Source organism: Sebastes umbrosus, chromosome 4 (genome assembly GCF_015220745.1).
Source record: "Sebastes umbrosus isolate fSebUmb1 chromosome 4, fSebUmb1.pri, whole genome shotgun sequence".
Taxonomy (NCBI): Eukaryota; Metazoa; Chordata; class Actinopteri; order Perciformes; family Sebastidae; genus Sebastes; species Sebastes umbrosus.
In genome coordinates, this window is record NC_051272.1 from 31,401,341 (window position 1) to 31,425,786 (window position 24,446).

At 39.9% G+C, this 24,446-nt stretch overlaps 3 protein-coding genes across 9 annotated transcripts in view; 1 reads left to right on the forward strand and 2 right to left on the reverse strand.

Annotated features, from left to right (window-relative positions):
* Window positions 1-621: 621 nt before the first annotated feature.
* parp12a (poly (ADP-ribose) polymerase family, member 12a) lies at window positions 622-11,154 on the reverse strand. The gene is made up of 11 exons (XM_037767771.1): window positions 10,835-11,154; window positions 7,310-7,445; window positions 6,911-7,175; window positions 6,666-6,815; window positions 5,629-5,818; window positions 5,292-5,466; window positions 3,390-3,625; window positions 3,195-3,282; window positions 1,743-1,873; window positions 1,154-1,305; window positions 622-924 (listed from the first exon to the last, which is right to left on the reverse strand). The coding sequence occupies exons 1-11, from the start codon at window positions 11,152-11,154 to the stop codon at window positions 668-670; spliced, it is 2,100 nt and encodes a 699-aa protein (XP_037623699.1). The 3' UTR covers window positions 622-667.
* ccdc113 (coiled-coil domain containing 113) lies at window positions 11,018-19,283 on the forward strand. 2 transcript variants are annotated; one of them, XM_037767773.1, is made up of 11 exons: window positions 11,018-11,160; window positions 11,753-11,820; window positions 11,989-12,152; window positions 14,970-15,108; window positions 15,694-15,855; window positions 15,944-16,072; window positions 16,550-16,660; window positions 16,865-16,963; window positions 17,104-17,211; window positions 18,444-18,599; window positions 18,809-19,283. In XM_037767773.1, exons 3-11 carry the CDS (start codon window positions 12,076-12,078, stop codon window positions 18,947-18,949), a joined length of 1,122 nt encoding a protein of 373 aa, XP_037623701.1. In that variant the 5' UTR covers window positions 11,018-11,160; window positions 11,753-11,820; window positions 11,989-12,075; the 3' UTR covers window positions 18,950-19,283. The 2 variants fall into 2 exon arrangements, with proteins under 2 accessions (XP_037623701.1, XP_037623700.1); XM_037767772.1 differs by lacking the exon at window positions 11,753-11,820 and having other exon boundaries at window positions 11,054-11,160; window positions 18,809-18,949.
* A 1,842-nt stretch (window positions 19,284-21,125) lies between these two features.
* srgap1a (SLIT-ROBO Rho GTPase activating protein 1a) overlaps window positions 21,126-24,446 on the reverse strand; it is a 102,019-nt gene continuing 98,698 nt past the window's right edge. For 4 of the 6 annotated variants that reach the window (XM_037768729.1, XM_037768731.1, XM_037768728.1 and 1 more), the window contains exon 22: window positions 21,126-23,844. In XM_037768729.1, coding sequence (XP_037624657.1) covers window positions 23,425-23,844 — 420 coding nt within the window. In that variant the 3' untranslated portion in view covers window positions 21,126-23,424. The remainder of the gene's footprint in view (window positions 23,845-24,446) is intronic. The other 2 variants (XM_037768732.1, XM_037768733.1) reach the window with 2 other exon arrangements.

Below are 24,446 nucleotides of genomic sequence, written 5' to 3' on the forward strand. Positions count from 1 at the left end.
TCATAAAGACACATGGCAGACCGACTGAATGTGCCTGTGTGAACGATGTACATTTAAAACTGGCCAAATGCCGCTTCTGTGTAATTAAATATTAACACGTGTGATGATGACATTTCTCTTTGTTGGTTTGTTCTATCGTTATATAATGACATTGACTACTTTAATGGCTGTTTGTAATATGTTATTTATATAACAACCAGTTAATTCATTCCATATTTGAACACCAGACTATTTGTCGTCCTCAGCATCCTTCATGTAGACTGCCAGCAGACAGTCTTATCACAACAACATAGACACCAATCACAACAAAAGACTAGCGCTAGAAGAATAGCATTATGTTCTAGGTATACATTCTGCAATAAGTATTTTCTGACACATTTCATCAGGACACAATAGTTGCACAAAAAAATCCCATTGACTACCTCTATTTTCTCCTTGGAAATATTGTAACATTATCAGTTCATAAAATATGGATTGTTCTTTACTTAAGATTTTGAAAGCAGAACTTTTTTGTATTCTTACATTGTGGTTTGATACTTCTTCCACCACTGTAGAACTCCACAAACCTCTAACAAAGCCACTAACTGCTTCTAGTCAAAGTAAAGATCATCCCTTAATAGAGATTTACCCCTGACCATCCGGCAAAGGAAAACAACAGCATTGTGACTTATGAGTAGTCGATGATATACTCTGGATAAATCTGTTGTTTTTCAAAGACAACATAGATGCTGGGGTCGCTCTTGCTGTCAACACAACTGTCGTAGAGGGTTGTGCCGTTTCCTTTTGGTGGGGGCCGGACGTAGCTGCTGCTTCCCTTGGTGTACTCCCCCACCAGGACCAGAGCAACAAACATGATCTTGTTCAGGTTTCTTTTGGCCATGGCATATCTGTTGGAGTAGGACGCATCTCTGGCAAAGTAACTCCCTAAAAGATGAGAGAGCATTACTACTGACTCAGTCCAAGTGTGATAGGTTCTTTTCTACTGCCATGGTATAAGTATGCTGCTTTTTTTCCAGTTCTAAAAGCCTGACAAATCTGGAATTAGAGTTTACTGCTCCCATACCAAAATAACATTTCTTTTGTGGCTTGTGCACATTGTATACTGTATATTCATCACGTTACCGGAATGGCTGCTGAAGCTGTTTTACTGTACCTTTGCCGTAGGCCGTGCCGTGGACACCACACATCCTCCAGTCAAAGTTTTGCTCACAGATGGCCTCAATCAGGGACTCGTCTGTCCCGTGGAACAAGTACTGCTCATTCACAGGTTTCCCTCCGTTCCTCTCCTTCATCTGCTCTTTCTGCCTGAACACAACAATACAGAAAACCATAAATGTGATGACATATGGTCTCTACCAACTCCTGAGAAAAATATCTGGCTCTTTAGCTGCTAAATGCTCCAATATGTTCATCAGCTAGGCTAAATGTGTCCGTCTACCGACTGTTGCTTTGGAGCTTTTTCCACTGAAAACAGCTGCCTGTTACAGCTGAAAACAACGCTACGAGAGTGGTGAGAGTCGGTGAACCGAAACAGTAAAGTTGTGAGCCAGAAAAACAATGAGCTGAAACTCACTATAAAGCTGAGGGGAGCTGCAGATTCGGGTGATAACTCTCTGTAGATTCAGCACTACGAGACGAGCTACCCCTTTCACACTGTCTTCACATTGTCAGTTGATACATTGTTATTGTAAAAATATGGATTAAAGCTTCTTTAAGCGAAAAAAGGCAGGTCTATGATTTACCACTGAAAGACTTTCCACAGAGAGGGGTTCTGGATCCTCTGGATGTTGTTAATTTTATTCAGGGGCATGGTGCGATTAAACAGCTTCTCAATCATATTATACTCCTTCGCAGATTTGGAGAGAGCCACGAGCTGAAAGACAAGAGGACAGTGCAGATAAACAGGTCATTAATGAAGGGCATGAATAAATATTCAATGATGTAGTAGGAAACTACAAGAAAACGTGAAAAAACAGAAATATTAATCACAGTGTAGTGCCACCACCCCCAGGTAAAGGCAGACGAAGTTGCTTGGCACGGGAAAACTTTAAAAGTGATGCTGAAGAAAGGTGGCATTTATTAACATAGTATTACAGTTTACTGAAACAAAGGCAAAAATGGAACCTGGGAAATTCAACAAACCTAAATTTAGCTCAAGCTAAAAGAAGACAAAACCCATGAAAGCTGCAGTCTACAGCAAGCTGCCACCTCCTTCCTATATTTTTGAATACCATTTAAAAGTATTTGTTTTCCTTTCTGCAATATTCACTTTTCATGTTCTTCACTTCAGATAGCAGTATTAGCAGTACATATAAACGTATTGTTAGATGTAAGAAATATGCTTACCCCCATCTGGAAGGCCAGTGACTGAAAATTCTGCATTCTCTGATTTGAAGTATAATGAATTATTTAGGCCACAGCAAGTGTAATTTTCATGATAGAAAATGCCATCTTGGGCTCAAATTGAAGCTTATGAACTTGGGAAGTTTTTCCATATACAAGTGAGGCAGTGATATTTGCCACAAAGTGCTGGAATATAATCATTTTTGAAGAGAATTTGTCAAGCGGACAGTCGTTTTTTTGTCTTTTTTGGGATGTAATATTTAAAAATAGAATGGCAGCAAGCCCCAAAATCATATTTTGCTAATTTCCCTTTTGTTTCAGGATACTCCCTGCCAGATTTCATACTTATATGACTATTTACGCAATTGTAGTACCTTAATATTTGGATTTACATCATTTCGCCAGAAACATGTCCCAAAAAAGAGGTTTTGGGCCACCTGAGACCAAACAACAGTTGGGAGTGAACCTGGCTCCCGGCCTATTACCCATCTTCCTTCATCTTAACAACGCCCAGTCCCTCCCTGATAAGAGGACATAATGTACTATCTCTGATTGAACAGCTGATTTACACCAACATCCCAAGCAGAACAACAACAAAAAACATCACACACACAATAGGGTGAATCCTTTTCAACAGATTATAATGCTATGAAACAAAAATAAAAAATAAAAATTTTAAATTAAACAAGCTTGTTTTATTTCTATAACATGATTGATAATAATGAATCAAATAAAGTGAAACATTGGACTGAAATGAATAAGTAAACAGACACAAAAACTACTGTTAATTTTGTGGAACAGGGAGAAAGCAACCTTTTCACACACAGTAATAATACATGGTATAAAGATACCTTGTGGCCAAAATTCGGTTGGGCATGCTTGTCCCAGTGGGATGGGAAACTTTCAGCTGTGGAGGAGCTGGAGCTGTTTGATGATGCACTATAGAGGAGAAAAAACATAATAATAAGACACAGAGAAATCCAAAACAACAATGTTGGAATTACAATTTTAAAATCTACATCTACAACTAAAATAAAAAGAACTACCTCTTTAGCTTCAGCTCCACATCATGAGCAGACACAAAGTGAGGCCTCCTCCTGACCTCTCTCTTGGTTTGGTACTTCACATTCTGCTGATGCATCTGCTGTGTTCCCAGCGCACCTTTGAAGTGGAGGATATACTGATGTTTGCCAGCACCAAAAGGAATCTCTGTGTCTCTGTCTGCCAGGTACACATTCTCCAGAGTTTGAGAGGTGACAGAGGCTTGCGCGTCACCGTCACCCTACAGAAAAATAAACAGAGCTTAAAGCAATCCATCAAAGTTTTAATGTAAAACAATCCATGCCTATGTATTGATAAATCCCCCTTTTACTGGAAAGAATGGGTGCAGAGCGGTATAGCATTGCTCGGTGACCTTTACATAGAGCAGAACCTGAAATCCTTTAATGACTTATAGGCTGAATTCAAATTTCTCAAACAACAATACTGGCAATATGTGCAAATTCATAATTTTCTGAAATCAACTTTTAAAACCCCCTTGGCCCCCCAAAATGCAGAGAATCTCAAGCTATGGTGGGGGCCATGAAGCATCACTTTACTACGATTTCAGAGAGAGAGCGTTCCTATTGGCTATGCTCCGGCCATGTGAGCAGTGCTTGGTGCTACCTCAAGAGATCTCAACATGGCTGCCGGGTCACAAACTTTCTCATTTTACAGCTAAACAGTACACTACAAGATGATTCTGAAACCATTTGAGGAGAGAAATTGGCATTACAGTAACATAATATTGATTCATATTTGATCAGCGCTGCCTAGTTTGACCTTTCGATCGAAGTTCGCGAGTGATTGACTCGTGGCTCTCATAGACGAAAGCTGGACGGCAGACTCCAGATCAGCTCTGACTGGTTGTTTTCCTCCGGTCCATGAAATCCTGCAGATGCCATTAGGAGCACCGGAGGACACCGGAGGCAAATGTTTTTTTTTCAGACTACCTGTCTCATGCACTACTATCAGCATATAGAGACTGAATGTTTTTATTCCAATCTTGCCTATTTCAGCTTCAAGATTATTAACCGTGAATTTATTGGACACCCTCTAGATTGTATAGTGTTAAGCTTAAATGTGACCCTGGGTGCTGGAAGTACCTGGACGAGGGCACGTTAACCAACGTTCTATGGTACTGCCCCAAAGTACGGGAGTTTTGGACATCAGTTCATGATTGTATCCAGAGAATTGTTGGCCGCGAAGTCCCCTTTTGCATTCGCTTATTATTCCTGTTGGGGGATCCGTCCACCCTGAAAGACACGATTCACTCTGTCTATACTGATTGGGTCCAGACCGCTAGTATGTTGGCTAGGAGACTCCTCGTCTGCATGCACCATCAATCACAGACTGGCATAATCTGCTCGCCAGGGTGGCGGCATATGAACGAGTATCCTTGTCTCTGCTGGGCAGGACAGAAAGGCATCACTTGAAATGGGAAAGATTTCTTCACTACATTAACGTCCCTTAAAGACTAACTCATGGCTTAGCTCCCTCCCAGATACACATACGCACATACACATCCATGCAGTTTCTCACTTGGTCCCAACTTCAACACAGCCTCTTTTCTACTTTTATTTTAGTTGTACTTTAATGTTTCTTTTTACTAATTAATGCCTTAGTCCTCTATTCAAAGTTATTTATGTATATATTGTCCTTTACTTCTTGTTTTATGTCTGTGCGTATTTCTATGTCTTTCAAAGTTCAATAAAATGCCAATTGCAAAAAAAAAAAAGAAAAAAGAAGTGTTTTAACGTAAGATGTGCCGTGCCGGTGATGAAATGGGGAAAATTCATTAATAAAGAGGGGAACGTAACAAACCAAAAATCTACTTGATTCCTCAATCAGGTAATACAAAGGACCAGAACAAAGACACATAGCTGCGTTATTGGTAATGTTTGACTGACCTGTCCAAACTCCATCCATTCCCCGCTGTCATCCTTCCAGTACCAAAGCCACTGTGTTGTAAGAATGAAGTGAGGGGGCTTTGAAACGGAGGAGGCAGTGGACAGGCGATGAACTGGAGACCCTCCATATGTCATTGTCATGAAGTCAACTGACTGCACGGCGGGGGATGCAGAGCTGAAAGCAAGCAGTGGAAGTAAATCAACAATTCCCTCAAGGGGAGTGGACATTTCTAAAGACTTGAACTAATGTGAACAAATGGTTAAAAAACTATTTGTTGCTCTAGAATACTTTTATAAACCAGAGTGTGTGTACGTCTCTGCTTCTTCATTCACGCACCTTTGAAGAGTCAGAAATCTGAAAATCCCTAAGGTGGTCAATAGTTGATCAACGCAGCTTGTGTTATGTCCGGGGTCACAGTAGGCCTTCTCAATATCTTCCATATTAGGCAGGTCCTTCCAGGTCACACCATCACTGTCTAACACTTGCCATCTGTAAGGGAGGTGCCAGTGGACACGAGCACACTTATCTGGGAAAAAACAATGATACAGAGGCACTCATTAGACAGCGGTAGACATCACCTTCTCTTCACACGGATCTATATTTCCTCTGGAAAAACCTCACTGTAGACATCAGACGGTCTGAATCTGTGGAGGTCTTTGAATCCAAACTCAAAACCCATCTTTTTCCCAGAACTTTCAATTAGTTAGCAAGTTATTTTTCTTTTTAATATTATTCGGCTTGGTCGGTCTCAGTCTCAATGTATAATTTAAGCCTAGTAGTCCTGCTGACCGACCGTTCTGGGACCTCTCTCTGCCTCTCCTTGCTGGTGGTGCCTCATTCCACATGATGGAGCTGGACTTCTGTCCTACAGGAGATTTAGCCTCTCTCTCTATCAATTTAATTCAGTCCAAAGGGGCTTAACGGCATGGGAAACATAGCTTTACAATACCAAGCAACCGTGAACGAAAAACTAAAATCTGGTCCTCTCTCTAGGTTCCATGGTGGAGAGGAGGTTGTGTTGCTCTGGTATCTGATTGGCGACGCCGGGAAGATACTTGACATCTTCCTGGATCCATATTTTCATATATGTTCACATTATATGTATACATTTTTTGTCAAATGGATTGTTTATATTGTATTTTCATTGTGTTTTTACTCAGTACACACGACATCTATTGCACTTTTGTCCATCTTATCCGATGAGAGGGTTGCACTGTAAAGGACAGAGGGTGTCGTGTCCTGTATGGATTGTAAAGTCCCCTGAGGCAAATTTGTGATTTGTGATGTTGGGCTATACAAATAAAATTGACTTGACTTGAATCTACACACATGTATTGAGAAGTTACTGTAGATATGACTAGTTTAAGTGTTACCTTTGAAGCTGCAGTGTCTGCGCATGAAGAAGAGGCAGATTTCGTTCCTGTCAGCATCGCTCATGGGTTTAGATGGACAAGCGGAACTCGTGGGGGATCCAGGTTTGCTGTGGGAAGGCTGCTGAATGGGGGTTCTCACCTCTGGCAGCGCTGCAGGAGACACATATACATATAAAAAATCTATTGTGCAGACTACTACTTACTTAAGATGATGAAGTTTTCAACTAAAAGTCCTTGTTCTTTACCGGGAACAGCAGTCGCTTGTCTCTCCTGTTGACCCATGATGATGAATTTGTTTCTGTAGATCTCAGGAAGGTTTCTAATATTCTCCTGACTGAATCCTCGGGGAATCTTCGTTCCGTTCGCGTCGACATTGTGGGGTCTCTTACACGAAGAGCCAAACTTACAGTCACCCTGGAGATAGTGCAGGCAGACGTGAAGCTTAGTGCACGAGGTGGCGAACTTGCAGGAGCCATGCACACCGTTGCCCTTGTTGTAATGTGGGCAGATCTAAAGGGGTGTAACCACATCATTACGACAAAAATGTATGACACTTTCATTCAGAAATGTACATCATTTTCTACACAATAGCAAGAGATTCTGAATGTCCACCTCTGTCTCCTACTGTTACCAGTACAACCTACCTCAGGAACTAGATAAGGATCATTCTGCAGCAACAGCTGGAACAGCTGTTTCTCCGTGAAATCGTGAAGACCATGTCTTTTCAAAAGCTCTGCATTGTATGGAGAAGCCAGAGTATGGGGATTTTTACACTTGAGTCTGAAAAAAGAATAAAATGTAATGTCAGTGAAGTGGCCTGTAGAGATTTAAAAACTTACACAGTTTAGGTCTTTGTCATATTTTGTAATAATAAGAATAATTTGGGGTTGCTGTTATTGTTGGATGGTTATGATCCTACATGTCTTACTTGTGTTTTGTTACATGGACAAAGATCAGCTCCATAAACATCCCTAAATTCTGCTGTCTATGTAGTTTGTGGTTCCACCACCTCATATAAAAGACAGATGAGGTGGTTTGGCACTGGAAAACTTTTAAAAAGGATGTTGAAGAACCAGGTTGATAAGCAGGAGTTGTGCAACAAAAAATGGTATTTATCAACAAAAAGTTCACTGAAACAAAGTGCAAAAATGAAACGCAGGAGATTCAATAAACATACATTCAAACTGAATCAAAAGACCAACAAACAAGAGAAAGCTACAGCCTCACAGCAAGCTGCCAACTCCCTTTCCCCTCTCCCTTACTGCAGTGATGTGATTTTACCTTCTCAGCCTCACCTAACTGGAACCTACCACCTGCCCAGGTACGTAGAGGGTGAACTAGACCGAGCAAGCATCCAAATTCACACAGAATATTGAACAGACCATTAATACAAGCTCTCTAAGTTACTGCTGACATCTCAATCTATCTATAGACACCCATCCATACAAACGAGCACACAAAATATTACAGAATGTCCTTTACTGCAGAACTATCTTACCTATCCTACATCTTAACAGAGCCATGCAGCCTCACCCTGCTAAAAGGACATAATGAATCAAACCGGTTTACACTCTCTTTACCCACCAAACATCTCAGGCAGAACAACAAGAATCCTACGGGCCCATAAAACAAACAACTATACAAGCTTGTGTCATTTATAAACCTTAGTTGATAATGTGCCAAATAAACTGAAACATTCAACTGAAATTAATAATCAAGCAGACACAAAAACACAGTTAATGTTTTTAACAAGTGAAAAGGGAGAAAGGCAACCTTTTCATGTAGTGGCCTTGTTATTTAATCAAACTTTTCCTTGAAATGTTGGCCATTTTAGTCTATAGAGGGTTATACAAGGCATAAACTACACTTTCATTGTGACCAACAGCACTCATTAGAGCTTTGTATGTAGGCTACAGTACACAGTTAGGATGCCAATTACTGCCATCTTCTGGTCCAACAAAGGACTTACAATTAACATGCATTTTTGTTGTTGATCTTACAGAAAAGCACATAAGGTCTTTATCAAAGTTGGTTTTGTTTTCCACAGAAGCTGTATAATGCTTGCCATTTTCTGATTGGATTGACATCTTTCTTCAAATGTTTTGTTCTGTAGGCAAAGTTAAATAAAACTATAGACTGATACTGACTCAAAGAGCTGGATCGGATATCGGTGACAATTGGGCCGATCTATTAAATTAAATTCTATGTTTATTTACTCTATACATTATATATTGTAATTCTGATTCCTGTTTAAGTTTTGACCAATTTGTTGTTGCATTAAAAAGGTTTACACTTGAATTGTAATTCCTGTTAATTTCAGAGATTTTTTTACCCAGTTGCTGGTGTACGATTTATTGTTTTAATAATAAATAACAGTTCAGTAAATTTATATCTATGTATACATTGTTACATTTTATTTTACAAAATTAGGAAAGCAATGTTTAAGTCAAGGCTGATGTTGCCTTACACATAAAAGGAATTGATTTTTTGTTTATTTTTTTATTTAGTGAAGCAAGACAAGACAGGTGATATTTGACAAGGCAAAAAAAATACATAAATAAGTAAATAAAATACATCGGGTGACATCGGGTGACATGTGGGTAGGTTGGTTTTGTTTTGTTTTTTTACACATAAAGAATGATCCCAGTCACTTCCACACAGTGAGGCATACAGCTTATTAATAATACACTGGTATCGGATCAATAATCGGTATTGGCCGATCCCCAAAGCCCAGGTATCGCTTTCAGTATCGGGCTGAAAAAGTTGGATCGGTGCATCCCTACCGGTAATATTTAAGTATAAGTAATAAGTATAGTAGAAACTTCAGAATTGTACTACTGTTGAACATGTACTGAGTTACATTCCACCATTGTTTTCAGTGAGTGAAACTATGAGGGACCAGAGCAAAGAGAAAACACACTGTGGTTTAAGCCTAGATTTAATAAAATCGTGACAGTTGCAGTGGGAGCTTTTATTCCAGCACAAAGGCTCAAGATTTTCTGCAGGATCGGTACTCGGTATCGGTCGATACCCAAAGCCCACAGGTATTGCTAAAGTCGGATCGGTGCATCCATACCATAGACACACACACAAAGGTAAAAGGTCATAATGATGTTCACAGTTCATAAAGTACTCTACAGAATGTATGGTTGTGTCACAGCAAGTTATAGAATTGTAACGTGGGGGTTCGTTGTGTGGTGGTGGATCACTCTTTAGGAGAATAAACATGCAGGATGGAGACGAATAACTTTTTAAGCAGCCACTTTACTCTTCTTTCCACTTCATCAGTTTCACAACAACAACAACACTTCCTTGTTCTTAACTCACATGTCGTAGAACTAACCAATCAGAGGCCAGAAGGACCTGGACTAAGGTAAATGTCAGGATGATACTTACAGGCAGATTCAAGATTATTATCATTTTAACTATTCCAAAGATGCTGCCGTAAATATTTGAACATGTAAATAATAATCTTGTAAACATAAATATGTAAATAAGTAACTGTGTAAACATTGTAAATATATATTTTAGTAACTTAACTCAAATATATGAATTTACTTCTAAACCTTACACGATAAAATGTGTTCAATTTCACCCTGCAGTCCCACACAGGTGTTCTCATTCACTCCTGATTAGACCTCTGCTCAGGCAGGAAAAAGTGAGGGAAATGCCAATTTAAAAAAAAAAAAAAAATGTAATTATTTTTTTTATTGAAGATAATTCATTTACAAACGGTAAGGCATTGTAATCTAAACTCAATACTTCTAACATACAAGGCACAATTGGATAGGAAAAAATTGTATATAAAAATGAAATAGGGTAGAAAATAATTAAAGGAACAAAAAAAAAAAATAATAATAATAATCAGACTGCACTCTTCCATAGTAGCTCTAGGGGGGGGAAATGTCAACTTGTGTGTACACAAGAGAAAAGTTCAAATCAGGAAACAAAAGTGAAAACACTTGTGTGGGAGTGTAGGGCTTTAAAGTTTTAAATTGCTTCTGCTGATGTTATCTCAATATTTAGTCTCTGTACTGTTAGATAGCCTTCACAAATAAAGCCTGTTTAACCAGTTATTGATTGTACAGTGATACCACGGTCCTCCATATCATTGTGACTCAGATTACTGCTTGATAAAAGACAAGCACAGTTAGTTTATAGCTACTTACCCGAAGCTGCAGTCTCCGCACACGTAATACCTGCACAGGTGTAAGCCGTCACACTGTGGACACTCTCCGGGTCTCTTCTGACAGAGGCGCAGGCTGGTTTTAGCAACTATCAGACTATCCTGGCTGGTTATCCGTCTACCGACGACCTTCTGTCTGCCTTCCTGGATGGCTATTTTACCGTCGTCGTAGAGGACACTTCTCAGGACCGGTTCCGCCACAGTGAAGTTCTGTGCGAGCTTCTGGTCCAGCCGCTTGAAGTCCAGACATCCCTGGTGGTCGCACAGAGTCTGGAGGACAAACTTAGAGATGACTGAAGTCATCCTGAAGTGAGTTTAGCCAAGTCACCTTCTGGTTGTCGTTGTTAGAGAGCAGGGCGGATGTACAGCTGCTCACAGAAAGAGAGAGCTAAAGCCTTTAACAGAGAAATGAAAATGAAACTTATACAAACACAGACAAGGGAAGTGATGCAACAAAACAATGGGGACTTTCTAACCTCAAAAATAATGTCTTAGCAACATGTTTCTTTTATTTTTCAAACATTCAGAGAACAATTTGTATAAATAGTAGTCAAATATAGTCCTCAAACGAATAAGATAATTGAAATCACGCTTTCTTTTCTGTTTTCATTCTTTAATAAAAAATCTCCAGAGTTTTACGAAAGCACCTGAAGGCAACACAAGCCCTAGCGACCACTGCGGTGTACCCTAGCAACCATGGTAACTTTCTAACCTCTAAAATGATTTCTTAGCAACATGTTTCTTTCATTTTTCAAATATTCAGAGAACAATTTGAAGGGAACACATAGGATTATTATAAATTAAATTCACATCTAATAACCACAAATATAGTCCTCAAACGAATAAAAGGCGACAGAAACGCTTTCTTTTCTGTTTTCATTCTTTAATAAAAAATCTCCAGAGGTTTACGTAAGCACCTGAAGGCAACACAAGCCCTAGCGACCACTGCGGTGTACCCTAGCAACCATGGTAACTTTCTAACCTCTAAAATGATTTCTTAGCAACATGTTTCTTTCATTTTTTAAACATTCAGAGAACAATTTGTATAAATAGTAGTCAAATATAGTCCTCAAACAAATATGATAATTGAAATCACGCTTTCTTTTCTGTTTTCATTTTTTAATAATAAATCTCCAGAGGTTTACGTAAGCACCTGAAGGCAACACAGACCCTTAGCGACCACTGCAGTGTACCCTAGCAACCACGGAGGATGAGCTCTCGCTGATGATGGAAGAAGAAAATGCCAAAGAGGTCACACAAGATCAAAAAGAACTGCTCTACAAGCAAGTGGAAGAACTAAAGTAATGAGAACACATATTCAACAGCTCTCTGTAGAGCTTCTTTAGGTTTGTTAACCTAAAGAAGACTTTATTAGCTATTCTTGTTTGCAACCTGCTAACTGCTAACGCTAAACGAGCTAACTGTTAGTTAGTTGTGTTATTGAGCAGTTTGGTTAGTTAGCATTATAGCAGCTCAATAGTACTAGTTAAAGCATAACTAATATATATATATATATATATATATATATATATATATATACATATATATCTTAGTATATATCATATATATATACTAAGATATATGTATATATATATACATATATATCTTAGTATATATCATATATATATACTAAGATATATATGTATATACAGACGTAGGCAAAGTTGTTGGTAACGTTCCGTTAAAGAGAGAAAAACCCACAATGGTCACTGAAATAACTTGAAACTGACAAAAGTAATAATAAATAAAAATTCACTGAAAATTAACTAATGAAAATGAGACATTGCTTTTGAATTATGGTTCAACAGAATCATTTAAAAAAACAAACTAATGAAACTGGCCTAGACAAAAATGATGGTAACATTAAGTTAATATTTAGTTGCACAACCTTTTGAGGCAATCACTGCAATCAAGTGATTTCTGTAACTCTCAATGAGACTTCTGCACCTGTCGACAGGTATGTTGGCCCACTCCTCGTGAGCAAACTGCTCCAGCTGTCTCAGGTTTGAAGGGTGCCTTCTCCGAATGCATGTTTCAGCTCCTTCCACAGATGTTCAATAGGATTTAGATCAGGGCTCATAGAAGGCCACTTCAGAACAGTCCAATATTTAGTTCTTAGCCATTCTTGGGTGTTTTTAGCTGTGTTTTGGGTCATTATCCTGTTTGAGGACCCATGACCTGCAACTGAGACCAAGCTTTCTGACACTGGGCAGCACATTTCGCTCCAGAATGCCTTGATAGTCTTGAGATTTCATTGCACCCTGCACAGATTCAAGACACCCTGTGCCAGATGCAGCAAAGCAGCCCTGTAGGAGCCAAATATTAAGAAAGGAGTAGTTGAATTCCTTATTATAAGAGAAACATTATGTTGATAGTAATTGGTATTTTTGCCCCATGTGGCCAACCACAGCATTGAATTGTTTATAAATTTGGCACTAGTTGATGCCGTCATCCTGATTTAGTATCAGCTGTGGAGAGCGCAGCTGTTTAAGGACGCCAAGAGCCGAAATAGTTTTTTAAAGGGCTTTAATATAGTTTGTTCATTTCAATAAGACAAAGTTTAAGTTAATCTTTTTTCTTTACTTTGGGTTGCCGCGGCATATCCTGTTTTGGGTTGTTTGGGTTGGTTTATGTAGTTTAACACACACGCACACACACACAAAGGCTGCAAATCAATCATATGCATCCAATGACAGAAAGGACATCTAACCGTGAGTAAACCCATGAATGAGCGCAACTTTATTTAGTAGATGCCTTGTTGACACGTTTTCTTGGCGAAAGAAATATGGCTTAGAATAGAAATTAGAAGGAAGCCATAATAAGCCCCATAACATAACCGAGCCTCCTCCATGTTTCACATTAGGTACAGTGTTCTTTTCTTTGTATGCTTCATTTTTGCGTCTGTGAACATAGAGCTGATGTGACTTGCCAAAAAGCTCCAGTTTTGTCTCATCTGTCCAAAGGACATTCTCCCAGATGCTTTGTGGCTTGTCAATATGCATTTTGGAAAATTCCAGTCTCGCTTTTTTATGATTTGGTGTCCTCCTGGGTCGTCTTCCATTAAGTCCACTTTGGCTCAAACAGTGACGGATGGTGCGATCTGACACTGATGTACCTTGACCTTGGAGTTCACCTCTAATCTCTTTGGAAGTTGTTCTGGGCTCTTTGGTTACCATTCGTATTATCCGTCTCTTCAATATGTCATCAATTTTCCCCTTGCGGCCACGTCCAGGGAGGTTGGCTACAGTCCCATGGACCTTAAACTTCTGAATAATATGTGCAGCTGTAGTCACAGGAACATCAAGCTGCTTGGAGATGGTCTTATAGCCTTTACCTTTAACATGAAGGTCTATAATGTTCTTTCTGATCTCCTGAGACAACTCTCTCCTTAGCTTTCTGTGGTCCATGTTCAGTGTGGTACACACCATGATACCAAACAGCACAGGGACTACTTTTCACCCTTTAAATAGGCAGACTGACTGATTACAAGTTTGAAGATACCTGTGATGCTATTTACAGGACACACCTTAGTTTAATATGTCCCTATGGTCACATTATTTTACATCTTTTCTAGGGGTACCATCATTTTTGTATAGGCTAGTTTCATTAGTTTGTTTTTTTAAATGATTCTGCTGAACCATAATTCAAAAACAATATCTGATTTTCATTAGTTCATTTTCAGTGAATTTTTATTTATTATTACTTTTGTCAGTTTCAAGTTATTTCAGTGACCATTGTGGGTTTTTCTCTCTTTAACGGAACGTTACCAACAACTTTGCCTACGTCTGTATCTATATCATAGAACCATTAGCTGGCTAAGAGTAGAGGAAATAGAGTCCTACTTTAAACTAGGCTGGGTTCCATTAGGACTCACAACGTCACATGTTATAAATACTTAATCAAATATTGTGGAGGGCTTTTGCATTTTAATATACAAACTAACTGGGCTAATACATAATAATGAGCTCCTGTTTCCCCTAGAGAAATGATCCTAGGTGAGTGAATAAGTTACATTTGACAGATGGTTAGGTTTACCTGTCCTGTTTAAGCTTAGCTTCAAGCATTTTCTTTAGCTGACTTTTTGAAGTTGTTGTTGTTGGTATCCACTTCCACCCAAGATGTTCCAATGCAGCCCTCCTGGCAGAGATTGACATGTTTGAACGGTTCATCGGCCGCATGGATCCTGAGGACCTGGTGTCCCAAGCTGGGGTCGACTGTCCGGGGGCAGCAGGAGGAGCCTCCCAGCTGGAGGGTGAGGTGAGTGCTGCTACCCAGTGACAAGACTTCTTTACTATATATATATATGCAAAACTCCCACTGAAAATGAACAGACAGAGACAGGAGGACAAATTTATTTGCTCAAACTGCACAGAGAGAAATACAGTATGTAGATAAAGAGCTACACTTTTGTCAGGATTAGAGATTTATTCTTGCTCAAAGTCACAAGCCGAGCTGATCCCAGCTGACATTTGGGCAACAGCGGGGTACGCCCTGGACAGGTCTCCAGACTATCACAGGGCTGACACATAGAGACAGATGACCATTCACGCTCACATTCACACCTACGGGACATTTAGAGTCAACAATGAACCTAACCTGCATGTCTTTGGGAGGAAACCGGAGAACTCAGAGAAAACCTACACTAACACAGGGAGAACATGCAAACTCCACACAAGCCGAATTCATATCTGGATTCCTCTTGCTGTGAGGCGACAGTGCTAACCACTGCACCATATTTCTCCATGTTAGCAAACATTTATGTGGTCCTGAAACAGTCCTGATTCTAATTCTGCTCCTGAAAGCCCCACATCATTTTATATGTTTGTGTGTGTTCCCTGTCAGGGTCGTGGTCGGAGGCGGAGGACCCGCATCAGCATATCAGATCGCCTCCAGCAGCTGACCATGGAACAAAAACTTTGTGTGGCACAGAGAGAAGTAACAGAGACACGACAGGATCGGGAGAACGTCAAACAGAGATATGAGAAAATTCAGGACAACTACAAGGTTACAACACACTCTCGCACCAAAAAATGAATAAACGCACAATTACAGAGCATTTTTCCTCAGTGATTCATTCTGCTCGTCTCTCTAGGCCTCTATGAAAGAAGCAGAATTGCGTCTTGCAGACATCAGGAAGGCTAAGATCGTGTTTGAACGCAGACTGCTCAAACCTATAAAGGAGCCCGAGAAGGTGCTCCAGTACATCGAAGACAAGTCAAAGGTAAAAAAAAGTAGGTGGCATCAACCTGTGCCAAGGGGCATAAGAATAGATTTTGAAACATAACTGGACTACTCATTTTAACTTAACTTACAAAACATCGGATAATGTTTGCAGCTGTTCAAAGTATAGTAAGTAATAGTTTGAATTAATGTCTCATAGTTCAAACATTTCATACAATTTCAAGACATTATTTTTTCTTTGTCAACATACTGTATATCTCATTATTGTCACCCTTCCACCTTAAAATGCCATCTTAACATGATTATTATTATTATTATTCCACCTATTGTTCCTTCATACTGCAAATAACATCATAATCATATCCCTTTAATTGGGAAGCACAAAGGGCTGGGATATTGACTGAGTACAGTATTTTTTGATTAATGTTTTCTGGCTTCTCCAGTACTGTCGCAACCGCCACCCATATATCATCATCTTCCTCCCTTTGTCGTCATTGTCTGCTCTGTTCACAAACAGGTCGCCCAGTTGGAGAACTTTAATCTGAAGAACCAGGCACTGAAGGTCTACGAGAAGAAGCTCCAGCAGCAGCTTCAACAGAAAAAAGAGATGGGAAAAGCCGAGCACGAGGTAGAGAATGAAAGTGTGAGGGTGTATAATCCAGGGAGGCTAAGAAAGCTGGAAAAAGACAAAGTCTGATCGATTATGTCTCAATAGATTGTCAATTGTGTAGTTTGTCTGGATGCAAGAGAACACCGAATCAAAGTGTGCGATCAGATTTTTTTTTACTTGTTAGTAAAGTTAACACTGTATGGTAATGCGTGTTGTTTTTAGTACATTTTCCAGGAGTACAGCGAGCAGAGAATTGACAAAAACGTGAATGAACTTCAAGTCAACAGTGTGAAAGTACAACGTGTCCTCAGTTCACACAAGGTAACTCATTGGAAATGTGTGTGTGAGAGAGAGAAATAATTTTGTAATTAAGTTAAGATGTATGAAATCAGCTTTGCGGTATAGCTTGACATTAGCTCCAGCTTGTTAAGTATATACGTGTGTAATGTGTGTGTCAACAGGACAAGCTGCAGAGAGTGGCGTTGGAGTCCACAGAGCTGAGCAATGACATCATCAACAGGAAGCAGATGCTGGCAAAAATTGAGGAAGAGATACAGAATGCTGAGGAGGTTTGTCATTAGTCCAAAAATTTGTCAAAACTTTAAGAACCCAACTTTAAGTCCAATGTGGCCACCCAAATCAAATGTAGTAATTCCTACATGGTTTAATCAATTGGTTACCAAAGAGTAGCAGAGTAATTTGCATTAAATTATGTAGGACAGACCAAAAGAAACGCATGAATCAGTTAATACTTTAGTTCTCTCCCTCTTTTTCTTCTTGAAGCCATATTTACTTCCAGCTCTTTAACCCCCGCTGAGACCCGCACGTTCCCGACCGACTTTACTGTCTTTCAGAGACTGTAGCAGGTTCAGTGTAAAGCTATAGTGAATGTACTGATATCATATGAAACTAGAAGACCCTAAGGAATCATTTGGCTTTCCTATGTATATTAACATTAAGGGGGTTTCTGAGCAGAAGTGCTCACCATCCAATCACCAAAAAATGCAATTTCTTGCAGAAGTCTCCAAATGGCATAAAAGTTTTTGATACCAAATCACAGCATGGCTTTTTCTATGGTGTGCCTCAAGGTCTTGGTGTCTTAAAGTGGTATTTGGGAGGGATTTTTGATCATTCATTATCAATTCTCGAGTGGTAAAAAAGGGTTAAATTTAGTACCAAATCTGTGTAACAAATGGTATGAAAATGGAAAAATTGCTGCAAGCATGTGAATGTGAGCATGGGAATAATCATCATATACTTCTATCATAATGTTCTAAGCCCTTATACACTTTCACTAATTATTTTAATTCATTCATTCATTCATTTCTGATTCATGACCAGAACAACCTGACACACAGTGCTGAGCTGCATCTCAAATTAATCTTCAGGTTCCCAGCTTTCAGATGATGTACACCACTTCTATGTGACATCTACTGTTGACCTGCTATCTCCCCCTAAAGACCCGTGTACCCCCCTATAAAAGACAAAAACTGGTCTCAAAGGGTTAAAAAGTGTGTGACAATAAGTGGATATAACACACATCAGAGGAGTCATACAAGTTTCCCATTTGCCCAGCATGTACGATACATCATTGCATAAGGTCTCGGTGTCGCCTGTCCCCTTTCTCTACATTCAATCTAGACCACAGGGATGTTCCAGTAGCGGACCTAACAGACCTCTTCAGCTCCACTGCTCTAGAGATTGAAATACTCTGATTTCATTTCTGCTCTCACCTCTGGATCTCCATTACTCTGTCTCACTGTGTACTTCATCCCCTCTACTTCATTTTCTCTCTCTTCAGGAGCGTTTAAAAGCAAAGGCCCTCAACCAACACCTGCGCCGCCAGATGACAGATTATCATACTCTTGATATCACTGAGTACATGCAGGTCAAGGACAAACGCAAGAAGCTGCAGCAGAGCATTCACACTTGGGAGAGGAAGGTTGGGGTCGCTGAGGTAAACCACATTTTATTTCCCCCAAATACAACCAGCTCTTTCCCCGATTCTCTGTCACCTGTGTAAAAGGGATAACATTTTGAAGTGCAGTATTTTTGTTTTTTTCACTGTTATCATACCACACCAAGCCTCAGTCCAGCTGCAGAAAAAAAGCACTGTTGTGTGGCAGTATTCAAAACAAAGGGCTCTCTCTTCTCTGTTTTCACCAGATGGCCTTGAAGACCAACACCAAAGCCCGGAGCACACAGAGAGACACTCTCCCTCCTACAGACAGAGCTGAGGCTGGAGCTAGATCTGAGGAGCACAGAATCCCAGTAAAGCTCCCATACATAGCAGAACACAGCACATAGAGAAATAGAGAATTAGAAAGCTTACAAAAAGAGAATACATTAAAGGTCAGATCGGTAATGCTGAGAAACTAGCAAGAGTACTCTAGATTTTAAAAATGATTCAACCAAAAAACCCAGCCCAGTGTTGCCAACTCTTTCCCAATGACAGTAGCTAGTAGCTTAATGAAATGATTGGACGGGCTTATTACAGTCCTGTGACAACAACAGATAGCAGATTTTTTTTGCCAGAGCATTTGATTTATTGATTGCTGTCAGAATGTAAAGACAATTTCAACTCATATAACAAAAATGTATTTGATCAGCCTTTGTGCTGGAATAAAAGCTCCCACTGCAACTGTCAAAATTTTTGAAATTTAGGCTTAAAACACTTTGTGTTTTCTCTGTGCTTAGTCCCTCATAGTTTCACTCACTGAAAACAATGGTGGAATGTAACTCAGTACATGTTCAACAGTAGTACAATTCTGAGGTTTCTACTAGACTTATTACTTATTCTTAAATATTACCGGTAGGGATGCACCGATCCAACTTTTTCAGTCCCGATACTGAAAGTGATACCTGGGCTTTGAGGATCGGCCGATACCGATTACTGATCCGATACCAGTGTATTATTAATAAGCTGTATGCCTCACAGTGTGGAAGTGACTGGGATCATTCTTTGTGTAAAAAAACAAAACAAAACCAACCTACCCACATGTCACCCGATGTCACCCGATGTATTTTATTTATTTATTTATGTATCTTTTTTGTCTTGTCAAATATCACCTGTCTTGTCTTGCTTCACTAAATAATCGGTACTCGGTATCGGCCGATACCAGTGTTTAATTAATAAGTTGTATGCCTCGCTGTGTGGAAGTGACTGGGATCATTCTTTTATGTGTAAGGCAACATCAGGCTTGACCTAAACATTGCTTTCCTAACTTTGTAAAATAAAATGTAACAAATGTATACATAGATATAAATTTACTGAACTGTTATTTATTATTAAAGTAATAAATCGTACACCAGCAACTTGGTAAAAAAAATCTTCAAAATTAACAGGAATTACAATTCAAGTGTAAACCTTTTTAATGCAGCAACAAATTGGTCAAAAGGAATTAAAATGACAGTATATAATGTATATAGTAAATAAACATAGAATTGAATTGACTAGCCCCATTGTCACAGATATCCTATCCAGCCCTTTGAGTCAGTATCGGCCCGATATCCGATCCAGTATGGGTGCATCCCTATTTACCATTTTATGCTACTGTATACTTCAACTCCACCAGTGTTCAGAGGGAAATATTTTACTCCACTTCATTTATCTGACCGCTATAGTTACTTTGCAGCATTACATTTTACATACAAAACCTCCAGTCATCTAAAAAGATATTATCGATTATGGTAGATAAAATTACCCAACAATATATAAAGCAGCTGAAATAAGCCTTTTTTACAGAAGACATTTTGACTTGTCAGAGTAGGAAAAGCACAGGTGTAAACAGTGAAATTAATAATGGCTGAATTCCATTTCAGGGTCCTGGTACAGTGCATGCTGGCTCACGGTCACTCTCACTTGGACACTTGAATACAACGGAGCCATCGTTAATGTCACAACACCTGTGCTTTTCCTACTATGACAAGTCAGAATGTGTGCTGTGAGAAAGGTTTATTATCTTCACTGACCTACAGCATTAAAGCACTGCTTCCAAATTAAAGCTTCAGTAAGCAGTATATTTTTGGCATCATTGGGCAAAAATTCCATAATAACCTTTCAGCATATTGTAATTCAAGTGTTCTGAGAGAAAACGAGACTTCTGCACCTCCTCATGGCTCTGTTTTCAGACTTTGAAAAATGTGACGGGAGACTTTGGCCAATCACAGGTCATTTCAGAGAGAGCGTTCCTATTTGCTGTGCTCCAGCTAAACAGTACACTACAAGATGTTTCTGAAAATATTTGAGGAGAGGAATAGGCATTACAGTAACAGAATATTAATTCATATTTGATCAGCGCTGCCTAGTTTGACCGTTTGATCGGAGTTTGTGAGTGATTGACAGCCGATATAAACCTAACAGGTTTTATATTGTGGTGTTCCTACTTTTATCAATGTAAAAATGACCTGAATACTTCTTCCATCACCGACTATAAATAATCTTACTCGATATAAAAAGCAGGGTAAAAAAAATCCACCTCAGTCTCCACAAACTATTTCCTTTATTAGAAAGAAATCCTCAGAGGTATAAGCCCTCAAAGAACTCTAAACGTTATGATGTTACATGCCATATATACAGTTATATACATAAAAGTGCAATGTCACAATGGGTTAGCTGTTTTATTTATTATTCATTCTGTCATATAACTGTTTGGGAAAATGGCATCGTTACTTATTCATGTGTCTTCTTCCTGCGCACAGCATCGGACGTGAAAATGCAACAGCACAGAATGTCTGAAGTTCCTCTAAAACATTTTCAAAGGCACTTTCACAAGTACATACTACAGATGTACATAACATCACGGAGTAGCTTAAAGCCTACAGACGGAATAACGGAGTCCTACTGTTGATGGTGACATAGTGACAAAAGCACACTTTTTTTTTTTTCTTTTTTTTTTTTTTTACAACTGGCTTCATACTGTATCTCTGGATATTTTATTCTACATCATTTGTTCTAAATCATTTTTTACCCAGAAACATAACAAAAATGATTACAAAAATAATGAAAGTTAGTAAGTCAGAAATTAATCATCTTTTTCGATTATTATACACACAATATCTGTCAAGTCAAAGATAGTGTAAACCTGCTGTTAGAGAGCATTGCTTATTCATCGCAAACCAAGTCTTTTCTGTGTGTTATTAAGCTTAGCCCAGGACATGCACCCAGCTCTGTTATTTCTACAGTACTGAGGTTATTTGGGAAAAAAGACATACAGTACAGGGGTGCAGTCACACAGTTGGAAGCTGTGACACGTACAGTTTTAGGTGGCTATTGCATTTGAAATTATTACTCAACCGGCACACACACACACACACACTCACACACGCAGGCTGTTTATCGCCGACTGTGTGAGACTTCTGCCACAGAAAATCCACGGAGAGAGCCTCGCTATCAGCCAGAGAACAATACGAAAACCCATTATTGACATTCTCTCCTGAACATAAAACAGACTTGGAAGGGACACCGAGCAAAGCTGCTGTTTTCAGCGAAGCATAAAAAGCTGGGCGAACAATATTAGGAGGCTTTCACACTAACAGTCATTAGGTCCATGGCTACCGGCGGCGCTCCCACAGGGCGCCGCCATGAGTCTATACACACACACACACGTGTCAACATCATATATGGAGGGTCAACATCCATACTTCTACTTGTACAGTCATGTCTTTGGGTAGACAAAGCCAAGCGAGGCGTTAAAAGAAGCTATGGCGTGTGCTCCACACCGTCTAATATAGCATTATGTGTTGTATATACTGTAGGTAGGAGATGATTTGAATTTCTCACACTGCTCCCCATTTTGTTATACAGATGCAAAGGCATAAGTTATTATGAGGCATAATGCATCAAATTCAAACATAATGAAGTAGTGGTTTTATCCAATAGTCATATCTCATTCCAGGCAATATGGATATTATGTTAAAATAAAATTTTGAGTGAATCCAGCACAGAGGTGATCTTTGTACATTTCTGAGACACAACAGACGGCGTCGCCTCGCCGAAGAAAGTTGCAGAGTTTACACACTAGTGAAGAAAAGCACACCGCTATCAGTACTATTATCTATTAAACACAGTACCGTTAGTTGTTAAAGGGCTCTTCAGGCCCGTCATCATCAGTCCAACCCTTCAAACCATTTCTGTTCCAGGTAGTCACAGCACCTTTAGAATATTTTAACATGTGAAATCAGTTACATCTCAAAAGTCAATGAGGGCCTTTCGACCAGTTCACAACACCTTCAATGGCCCTCCTAGGTTAAGAGTAAAACAAGTACATTATCTAGTTCTTTGTGTGAGAATGTCGCTGCGGTTCTCATCGAGCTCTGTTTCAGGTTCAGTGGTAAACAAAAGGAGCTACATGCAGCGTGTTTTGTTTTGTTACACAGTTCGTGAATGTCTGTAAACTAAACTAACTAGTGTACAGTTTTTCTAAAACCTTGAAGGAAGCCTTTGTGATTTGTTGTTTGTATTTCTTAAAAAACAAAAAACGTTAGATAATATTAACCTAATTGTATTAACACATAACTGAGCACATGTTATTGAGACAGATTAGATTAGTCCGACAAAATCTGTCACCCCTGTAACGCTCCTACGTGAGTCTCTCAGATCCTGTCAGAGTCTTCTTTATGCTTCAAAACACCACAAGGAAACATCTTTACCTGTCCAGGTCCATGTATTTTACACTCTCTTAGATATCATATGTGTATACAGTGGTAGCATTTTTTCAGCCCCCTCTGGAAGTTGCTAAAGAGTTTTTTGTTTTTTACACCTCTGGTTCCTGTCCCAGAGGTCACATGGTGCAGGACTTGTCCAGAGGGTCCTGAGCAGACGTAGGTGGAGGCTGCGAGGCCTGGCTGGACTTGGGCAGGACCATGGGCTTGGGCCTCAAGGCGGGGGGTTTGAGTTGCACCCCCATGCGGGGCGCTACCAGAGGCTTGAAGGTGCTCATGGTGTCGCTGGAGGAGCTGGTGCTGCGGCGGATGGGCGGCTCGGTGTTGGCGGTGGACCTCAGCATGATGCCGTGGATGGGGCTGAGGGACTCGCTGGAGCTGGCCGGCGTAGGGCCCCCGCCGCTGCCACCACCGCCGCCGCCGGAGGTCTGCCGCTGCTCCAGGGTGTCCAGCACCACGTCGGGGGCGTGCTTGGCTGAGCTCTGCCGCTCCAGCTCACGCAGCTCATTCAGAGCGGTGTTCATAGTTTCTTCTATGTCCTGCAGGAGACGGAGAGAGAGAGAGAGTGTAAGAGATGAGGGGGGGATATCAAAGGATGATGATGATGATGATGCGAGAGAGATGAGCGACAGACTGGAAGGTTGGGGTTAAAAATGAAAGAAAACTAAAAGAGAACGTAGGAGGGACAAATGAAAGGAGTGAGAAATAGGGGTGTAAGAAAATATGAACACACGGTAACACGCGATACTGTATCGATTTTTCAAAACACTGCATCCGTATCCTGTAATCTGACAGCCTGTCCGCTATTCGATCTTTCGGAGGTTGCAGTCAGGCCAGTTTTAAAGCTAGAGTGAAGTTACTGGCATCCTATGAAACTAGATAACCTAATGAATCTGGTACCAAGCATGTCATACTTAGCTACATAGCTTGTTGAGAAGGAGGCTAAACAACGCTCTAAAGTAATACAAAATTTTGGTGAGGAAAAACTGGCATGACGATTTTAACAGGGGTCCCTTGACCTCTGACCTCAAGATATGTGAATGAAAATGGGTTCTATGGGTACCCACGAGTCTCCCCTCTACAGACATGCGCACTTTATGATAATCCCAGGCAGTTTGGGGCAAAAAACTATTTTTTTTGC